This window comes from Stenella coeruleoalba, assembly GCF_951394435.1.
Source record: "Stenella coeruleoalba genome assembly, chromosome: 9".
Lineage (NCBI taxonomy): Eukaryota > Metazoa > Chordata > Mammalia > Artiodactyla > Delphinidae > Stenella > Stenella coeruleoalba.
In genome coordinates, this window is record NC_137155.1 from 771,107 (window position 1) to 781,097 (window position 9,991).

General features: G+C 48.5%; 1 protein-coding gene across 1 annotated transcript in view; it reads left to right on the top strand.

Annotated features, from left to right (window-relative positions):
• The window catches only part of LOC307191497 (ATP-binding cassette sub-family A member 13-like), a gene marked incomplete at both ends in the record, with an annotated part of 111,614 nt that extends 104,783 nt beyond the window's left edge, over positions 1-6,831 (top strand). Inside the window, 2 exon segments of the mRNA XM_079931626.1 lie at positions 4,382-4,516; positions 6,598-6,831. Coding sequence (XP_079787752.1) covers positions 4,382-4,516; positions 6,598-6,831 — 369 coding nt within the window.
• Between the last annotated feature and the right edge of the window lie 3,160 nt (positions 6,832-9,991).

The following is a 9,991-nucleotide window of genomic DNA, read 5'->3' on the forward strand; positions in this document are numbered from 1 at the left end:
AAGCAGCTCTTGACATCTGGAGCTACTCGCTGGCTCTGTCTTTAATGGGTGTTTGTCTCCGTCAGCTCTCCCGGCTGGTTTCTGACTAAAGAGGTGGATGCTTGCAGAAGCTCTAAGCTGCCCCTCCTCTGTCCCAGGGGAAGCGTGCCCTGTGAAAGTGTTCTTGTTAATACAGTAAGCCTTGCTGCTGGCTGTCCTCCAGGGCAATTGCATGTGATCCTCAGCTGTCTAACGGCTTAACGGTCGCCAGGTAGGAACTGGCTTCACTTCTTTCAGGAAACCGCAACTGATTTTGCAGACAGGATTATTGCTTGCTCAGAGGCTTCTAGGACATCAGCACATGTGTTTCCAGAGGAGTTAGCTCCCTTGATGGCAAATTTCCCTCTCCTGTAGATTTTGGAAATATTTTAAATATAGAACAGGCATATCTGTTCCACCAGGCTTATCACTGGGTGACGAGAGGGATTATTATAAAATAACAGAAAACAGTAGTTTGTTTATGCTGGGTCAGGCACTGTCTGTCTTACAGCAGCCATAGGAGGTGGTCAAGATGCTTAGGCCGCATTTCAGGAGTGGTGGGATAGGAAGCTGCCCAAGTCCCTGGCTGGAATGTGGGAGTTTGTTTTGAGGGCAGATGACCTGGCTCCTGTGTGGTGTCCTCGGCATACTCAGGTGGCTGGTTGGGTGAGGAGATGCTTCCAGTGTGCTGAATGGCTCCATCCGGTTTTCTGCACCCCTTCGGTGGCTGAAGAAGTGGAAACCGCATGAGATTATGTGTGGGCTGCTTTGACTGGCCCTGGGTTTCAGGACTCCCAGATCTGGCAGGACGCTTTCCCAGCCTGTGTGCTGTCACCTGAGTCCTCTTCCCCAGGTGCCACCTGTCCCCAATGCCACACAGCACCCACCGTTGTCTCCTCTGTGATTCTGGAGAAAGAGCCCCTCTCGCTGTGGGGAAGGTCCTTCGGGATGGCCCTCCTCCAAGCGTCCCTGCTCAGAGCTCACCCAGGGTCCTCACTCACATCTGGCCCCAGCTGACTGCTCTCTCCTACATATCACTCACTCACTTCCCCGACCCTCCAGAAGTTCAGTTTAGGTGAGAAAAGGATGCTGTCTTCATTCAGTTTGAACTTAGGCTTGGCAGGTTGGTGGAATCATTCTAATTTTTTTCCCCACTGTCCACACTACATAGTGTTGGACGGTGTCCACGTATGAGCCTGAATTCAATTAACCTGATTAAACAAACCTTATATCAAGTTATAACAATATGATTATAACAACATGGTCTGGATTGCTAGAGAAGCATGTAAGATAATTTCAGGGTGAGAGTCATACCAAAAGCAACCCACTGCCAGTGGAATGAGGGCTGGAATTTCTGTAGTTTTGTTTTCCCTGGAAGAGACGAGGTCCAGCCCTTAGCCATCTCGCCTTTGTCAATACCTACAAATACCTATCAGGGAAACTCCTGCTGCATCTCACTACTTATCTTCTCTACAGATATTACTTTTCTCCCAAAGTTTTCTTCTATTCACGGTTTTGTTAGAAGGAGCTAGAAATTATTACAGGAGAGATGAGGACCAGGAGGAAAGAGTCAGAGTTAGAAGAAAGGCGTTTCTGCCTTAAATCCTTAAATTCCTACTTAACACTTCATTTTGATCTTTAATCTCATGGAGAATTTCAGTGTGGCCAACACGTGTGCTAGTGGAAAAATTTTGGCTTTGGGATCAAGTGGATGAACGTGGGAATATCTGGGCAATTTATTTTGATTCCAGTGATATTTATAAACGTCCCATCATGTCTAATCATCGCAAAGATGATTAGAGATTGGGGCTATAGAAATGAATAATCCCAAACTCTTGCCTTAAGTGCAGTACAATTTCTAGAATTTATGGCAAAAAAGCGCCTAATAGCATAGAGAGAGTCCATTAACTATTGACAGTTTGGCGTTTAGATAGTATTTTGCAACCACATTTGCTAAGGCATTACGTTTGCCATTATTTTGACAAGAATCCTGAGTGCAGGAAAGACTGCAACAAAACACTTCTTATTAGACCATTTTCAGATATTTTTCTGAAAACACGACATTCAGAAAGCAGATCAAACCAATATTTGTTCCTGTATATTCTGGATTCCTTCGCGTGGTTAACCAGTCCAGAATTTGCAGGCTGTAACACTTAGCCTTTTGTGAAATTGGAAAAACATGACACATGTTTCCTGGTTTCATAAAAATAATCAATAATAGTTTGGCAGGTTTATTCCAAAGTTCGCTTATTCTGAAGTGCATTTTCTATAGCAACAGGCTGTACTTTTATGATTGTTTCATTTTTCTGTTTATCAGTTTTTATTTATGTATTACTAGCCTTTGAATTAGGAGGATGGCAGTGAAATAACATTTCTTTCTAATACTTACACATATTTCCACTCTTTTCTGGTACAATTTCTATGGATCTAAAATTAACCTAAAATGTCATTTTCCCAGTGTGTCACTCTTGCTGCCCCACAGCTGACCCTGACCTGGAAGGTGACACTGCCTTCCAGAAAGGTGAGCCCCCCAACTGGCTCTGACCTGGAAGGTGGCACTGCCTTCCAGAAGGTAAGCCTCCCAGCTGGCTCTGACCTTCCTGGGTTCATCCTTTTTCAGTGAACAGAGCCTCCTCTTCCAGGAAGCCTCTCTGGCTGCCTTCCTTCCTCTTCCATGTGAATGTCCACCTGTGGGCTGGTCTTATTCTCTGGAAGACCCTGTCCAAGGGAAACGTGACCACAGTCTACACCTCTCTGATTCTCTCAATGCCAGCCGTCACCTCTCTTCATTCCTCTCACAGCAGTGCCTTTCATACATTCTTTTATTTGCTTGTCTTGAAACACTTGTTTTGTTTGAACAACTTTTTATTTATTTCAATCCATTTTATTTACTTGATGTTAATTGAAATTATTGAACTGAATGGAGCCGTGGTAAGGATAGTACCTATAAACCAATCTGGGAGACCGATGTTATTTCCGAGAAGAACAAACTACTGACCCCAAGATGATGTTCTTTAGCAGATATCAGGGGACTTAAGACCATCTTCAGGAATCTCTGGGGCCTTGAAATCTGCACTTCCTTGACTTATACTTTTCGACAGCTAGGCCAGTCCTTGAGACTCTTAATTCTTTCAGGGTCATTTTGAGGCTGCACAAATAAAGTGATAGAGCAGTTTATGTTGGGAGTTCTTCATTGGGTGGCATAAATATTATCGTAATCTTTTTAGAAGTCCTTAGTAGTTCATCGTTGTAATTATCACTATTATTATTACTATCCCAACTTTTATGCATTTATCCAAAAAAAGTGTGTACATTGGTTTAAAGTTCTGCTGTATTGGATTGTTTAGGATGCATACTCATTGGCCCACCGCCAGAGTCCTGTGGAGTTTTTCCCACTTCTCCTGTATTTGAATTAAGATACAATCTTGACCGATTTGGTTACATGATGATATTGAGAAAACCGAATCTTTGTTAATACTTCTAGGGTCACAAGAGTTAAATAAAACAGTTTACAGCATTTTAAAATCACGCATAGATGGAAACAAGGACGTTTCTTCATCTCAGCTCCCAGAGGAGCCAGCCCAGCCCGGAAGCAGACAGAACTGAGTGCAGAGCAGCTAAGGCGGGGCTGGGGGGCATGCTTTTTTCTTCTAAGGAGAGAGAATGAAAGGATCTGGGACTCCAAGGACGTATGAAGAAGTGGTGAGCTGCTCGGCCAAGGAGGAAGAGGAGTGGTGACCGTGCCCGATGTACGGGGGCCGGGGCGTCCCTGGGGCCGAGGGGCTCTGTTTGGTGATGGGCAGTCACCATCCTCTGGTTTTGCTACGAGGATGCCCAGTGGTTGCAAATAAGCAGGACCCTGACTCTTCTTTGTAAACTGACCTGGGTGTGCAGTGTCCTGAGAGGGCTCTTTCTTTCCTGGGGGATATTGAAGGCTCCCCCTTGCTCCTCTGCCACCTGAAGCCCCCTCGCTCGGGGTTTCATCCCCACTCAGATTCTCCTCTGTCGTTACTTGCCTCACCTGTGTCTGCTCACCTCAGTGTGGAGGTGTGTCTGGCGCACCCCGGCCACCACATTTCTGTCCCGGGGTGCTCCCTGAGCACCAGCCCTGAGCTCAGGGTTCTGGCTGTCGCTTCCGTGACTCACAGGTGCAGAAAACCCAGCTTCATCCAGGAGAGCCCCGTCTGTTTATTCTCAGCATCCCTGTGTCCTGGAGGGGTGTTTCAGGAGCTGGGCTGAGTGTGGGAAGGTGGGCAGGGGAGGGGCCAGATGGAGCAGGGTTCCAGGCCCAGAGCCACGTGTCACGGGGTGGCGGGTCCCTTGGCGAATGGGGGTGCCTTCAAAGAGAGCCCCTCTCCTTCAGGTGGCCGGGGAACTCGTGAGGCTCCTCCACTTGGAAGCCCACGTGGACAAACCTGTGTCCATCTACAGCGGGGGGACCAAGAGGAAGCTGTCCACAGCCCTGGCCCTGCTGGGGAAACCCGACCTTCTCTTACTGGCGAGTAGCTGATGTATCAGGGACATGCCCGTGTCTGCAAATAAGACGCTTTGACCTATCAGAGTTCCTCCGGGGAGGACGTTCAAAATTGGCAACATTGGGCTTCTGACCTAATAAACGTTTGGCCCTAAATCAACATTTTCTGAACAGAATCTAAAATACCATTGGAATTTTACAGAACCAAAACAGACTCTTTGACTCCCTTTTATTTATCCAATTGAAGATTTGATACAATTTTAACGTTAAAGACAATATTTTAAAAGAATACCAGAATTCACTTGTAATCTGATAACCAATGCACACTTTTCCTCTGGCTGTTGCTTTAAGTCTTTTCCTACCTGCAGATATGATGGTCGGAACTGTAGGGACTCTGTCCATGGGGAATCCTGAGGGTGGGGGTCAGGGTGCAGAATGGATCTGAGGGGGGAGGGGAGGGCGTCTGGCGGGAGAGCAGAGCATGGGCAGTGGCCTTGGGACAAGGTTGTCTATAATCCACGTGGGAACAGAAATTAATCCAGTTTGGCTGGATGGAAACATGAATTGGAGGTGGTCAAGTGTCAAGAAATAGAACCAGTTGTTTTGCATTTCAAAACAGCTAAAAGTAGTATCATTCAAATAATAAATCGAAGTCATCATTTGTGAGCCATAGACTGGGTTCTAATCATTAGAGGGCTGCCCAGGGCTTTGCGCTTGTAGAGGTATGAGGAACATGGAAAAGTATGGGAAACAAGACACATTCTTTCTTTTCCTGCTCTTGTTCATTAAATGGAAACAGCATTTCAGGGCGGGGAGTTAAAGGGGATTCAGAAGACCTGTGATGGAAAAATGACCCCATCGTTCGTGGACTGTCTTCCGCTATCTGAGCTGAAGTTTCCTCTCACTTGCACCAAGCTTGCTTTTTTGCAAGGTCCGAAATCAAGGACTACTGTGTAATTGCATCTTCTGAAATCGGGTAATGAAAACCTAACACTTGCATGATTTTGCAGTTTGCAAACGCGTTTTCCTTACAAAAGAATGCCGGCTTGCACTGAAGAGTTCCCGACAGGGCCATTCCTTACCTTCAGCAGAACTGCCCGCTCAGCCTCACCCCCATGTCTCCTGGGTCGGCATGGGGCCTCCGTCCTGGAGCGGGTCCCCGGCTCACCGCAGCCAGTCAGCTTCTCCCGTCCTGCAGCCCTGCTCTCGGCACCCTGTTCACCCAGGCCTGGGCATGGCGACCAGGGTGGGGACTCACACGTTGTGTGGACATTTTCTCCTCGTGTGAAATGGTCCTGATGACAGTGTCTGTCCATCAGAGTCCTTGAAGGCAGCCCATGAAATCCTCCTCATTGAGCTTTAGTGACGGTGGTGACAGTGAGTGTTCAGAGCATCTGGTGGCGGACATGCATTGAAGGGCCCATAGAGTCCTCCCCTGAGACCGGACAAGCATCTCCCCGACGACACCCGTGTGGGAACGATGCATCCAATTCTCTCAGGGAACAATGCCTGCACACCTTCCGTCCACTTGGTTTATAACTAACTATACACTGTATCACGCGATTTGCAGAAAAGACCCATGTTTGCTGGTGTCTGCTTTCCTGCTCAGTGCCATTTTGTGTCCACTTTCCTTCTGTTTCTTTCTTTGGGGCAGTTGATGACCCTCAGCTCTTAAGAAAAATGTGTTCGGTACTTCCTGACTACAAAAGCACAGAAACGCATCATGCAGCCTAGAAACATCTCTCTCAAAAGTGGTTCGGATAAGTAGTGCTTCAGTGTTTATTGAAGGAGAAAGCTTCGAGTTTCAAGAAATGTCAATTTACTTGACAATGTGAAATCAACAAAGCCTTTTTCTGCTCTCCTACATCTTTCTCGGGTAGATCCTTCTGGAATTTTCTAGAGGTTGGGGTGCATCCAGGCCGGCCTAACTCCCCAGATCCCTAGGGGGGCCCGGCTGACATGAGGGGCCCCGGCCCCTGCTGGGTGTGGAGCGTGGCCTGGAGCTGAGGCAGGCATTCCCTCTGGGCTGGGCCTGCTGCCCTCTCAGGCCTGGAGGGCAGCAGGGTTCTCCCTGCGCCCCTCACCCTGTGTTTTCTGTCCTTCAGGACGAACCCAGCTCGGAGATGGATCCCTGCTCGAAGTGGCACCTGTGGGAGGCGGTGACGAATGAGGCACAGGAGGGCTATGCCGTGGTCCTGAGCTCCCACAGGGAAGCACGGCCCCTCAAAGCCGGGGGGCACCCAGGCCAGACGCAGTGCTCCCCACACGACCTGCTGTCCCCATACCACCCTGCCACGGAGATGTCACTGCTCACCCCCTGGCATAGGTCAGGACACTGACCAGAGAGACACTGAGGGACACAGCAAAGGCTGCTCCACCAGCGGGGTGGCTGAGCTGGACTCTGAAGCCAGCGGTCCCTCATCTACTACACCCTGTGTGTCCGTAGCTGCTGGACAGCTGGGCGCCTTCCTCGGGCCCTCCTGCGACCACATTTCTGCCCCTTTATATCAGTACTAGACTAACCTGAATTGAAAACCCAATACATTTCTGAATTGGGTCTCATCCCCACAGAATTAGTCTTGCAGTGAGATTTCAAAACCGTTGGGTTGCTTTTAGCCGTACACTGCACTGTTCCAGGCCACACAGCAACGCAATTCTTAGGTTTCTTAAGCCCCCTGATGGAGAGTGAGTGCTGTGAATTGACTCATAAACATTCTTTATTTTATTTTATTTTTAATTAATTTTTATTGGAGTATAGTTGATTTACAATGTCGTGTTAGCTGCCGCGTACAGCAAAGTGAATCAGTTATACATATAGATATATCCACTGTTTTTTAGATTGTTTTCCCATATGGGCCATTACAGAGTGCTGAGTAGCGTTCCCTGTGCTCTATAGTTATCTATTTTGTATACAGTGTGTATATATGTACTACAGCGGAGATCAGGCTTTAGAGTTTACACGTGCTTTCTTCCTGCTTGTAAGTCAAATGTGCGAAGAGCTAAGTGTCAAGAACTGAGGGTCTGGGATTCTTCCTTACTTGCAAGCTTGCAGATTTGGCGCTCGGGGTTCTTGGATGCTCCCAGGAGACAGGTAACTCGTGGGTCAGAGACAAAAGGCCGATTATTCACAGCGAGAACAGCATTTGGTGTCAGCAAAGTCACCTGGTTCCCTAAGCCCGAGTCACCCAGGGATGCTGCAGGCACGGAGGGGGGCCTGTTGGACAGGAGATAAACACCAACCTGGGGACCCTCCTCTCTATAGCAGCTGGCAAGCTGGCCGGCTCTGTGTCTGGCCCTCATTCTGCAAGATTGCTCTTGCAGCCACAGCTGTGGCCAACGGCCAGGTGGAGACCAGCCGGGACCTTGCAGGCTGAGGGTTCCTAGCAAGGCCTGTGGGGGAGGAGGGACCCCCAGATGTTCCGATAAGTCTGAGCTGGCGTCACGGCCTGCTCCTCGTCGCTAGACGTGAAATGCAAAGCCGGCCCATCACTCGAAATGGGAAGTCCCTGAGGGGGTCTCGGAGGCTTTGCCGATGGCTCCAGCAGTGTCAGTTTACGTGAAAATAACACTGGTGCTGTCAATCCACGAGCACGATCCCACTGCAGGAAATCTCAGAACCAGGTCCTGTGGTGAGTGCCGGTGGCCACCCTTCAGGTCCAGGCAAAGTCGACCCACTGAGAAGGAACCATGCCATTCACACCACTGCTTCCTTTTTTTTTTTTTAACTTACACTCATTCACTGATGGTTTGCCCATTGCCAGACATTCCTGAATTTTTTACTGTCAGACTAACCACTAACCATTTTTTTTAAAGTTTCTTTGAGGTATAATTGACATACCATGTAATTTCCCCACTTTAAGTGCACCTTTCTGTGAGGTTTTAGTCAGACTGCGGACCTGTGCCTGGGTCACCACCACCCAGTTCAGGACATTCCCATCACCTTGGAGTGTCTAGTGCCTGTTAACCCCCATCCACCATTATAGAGACTCTTTGTCTCTATAAATGTGCCTTTCCTGCATACTTCATCTGCATGGAATCACGTGACCTATAGTTGTCTGTATGTGACTGTCACTTGTCATGTGTCTGAGCGTCCCCACGTGGCACCGAGCAGTGGACTTGAGTCCAATGGGCAGCGGGACAGCATTTGTCGTCCCGTCGTGGCCCTTTGGATCATTCCCAGATTGGCTGCTCAGTACAATGTGCTGTGAACCGTCTCATACATGTCTTTGGACACACGTTTCTACTTCTCTTTGGGGTCTCTTGCTGGGTTGTATGGTAGGTTGTGTTCAGCACTTGAAGAGGTTGCAGAGCTGTTCTCCAAAGTGTCTTTATCATTTATTATCCCTGGAAACAGTAATGAAGTTTTTAGTGTTTCCACACCCCTGTCAGCACTATCTTCCTGACTGTAGCCATCCTGGTGATGTGTGGTTTTAATTGACATTTTCCTAATGAACATGTCGCCTTCTGTCTTTTCACCTGCGTTGCTTCTTATAAGAAGCCAACCACTAATGGTTCCGACAGCATCCGTCACATATGTCTGACTCTCTCAAGATTTCTCAGTGACTCTCAACATCTCAACTTCCGTGTGTCTGGATGTAGATCTCTGTTGTCCTACCTGGGGCTCGTTTGCGTTTCTTTGGGAGGGATCTATGACAACTCTATCCCCTGCAGTGGGTAGGTCCTGGTGCCTCTGCCTAGTTGGTTTTTTCAGTTTTGTTTTCATTTTTTAAAGCCTGGGTTTTTCAGAGTCACGCTGTTTGTATACAGGCCAGTTGCCGGCCAGAGCCTGTGCTTCACCACCTCAGGCCAACAAGGGTTCTCTTCTGTCTCTGCCACGAGCTGCATGAGGGTGGGGCAGGGCATTCCAAATTCAGGCTGTTTTCTCGTTGGTTCAGTTTTCTCTTTCCTGCTTCCTCTGGTCTCTGCAGGGCGCACATGGGTGGCAGGCGGAGGGCCTCTGGGCTCACGCGGAGTCTGTGGCTGGCTTGGGCCTCTCCGGCCTCTCATGCTGTACACGCAGCCTCACAGGCTCCGTGCATGACACGGCCACAGGCCAGACCCTGAGCTGTTGCCCTTCCTTTTGCTGGACTCTGCAAGAGACGGGATGCTGACCGTGTTGTTGGGTGTGGGCATGGCCCGGTGGTCCACAGTGTGTGCACCCTTCAACAGGGGCAGAGGGGCTACTGAGCTTTGCAGCCTGGCCCACCTGCTAGGGCTGCGTGTTGTAAGCCAGAATGCTGCAGACCACCCCCTTCTTACCTGGTTCAGCAGTTTGTCGGCTGTAACTGTCTCATGTTATCATATGCCTTTGATCAGTTTCCAGAATTCTGAAACATATTGTTTTTGTTCATTTTGTCCAGTTTCATAGTTGTCTTCTGTCCATGTCTACCCTTGACTGTAGCCAGAAGTCCTGACCTTGTTTTCTTTTTTTTTCTTTGTTCTGTTTCTCTTCTGAAAAGAAAATTTTACATCGAAATGAATTAAATTTGGCAAATTCTC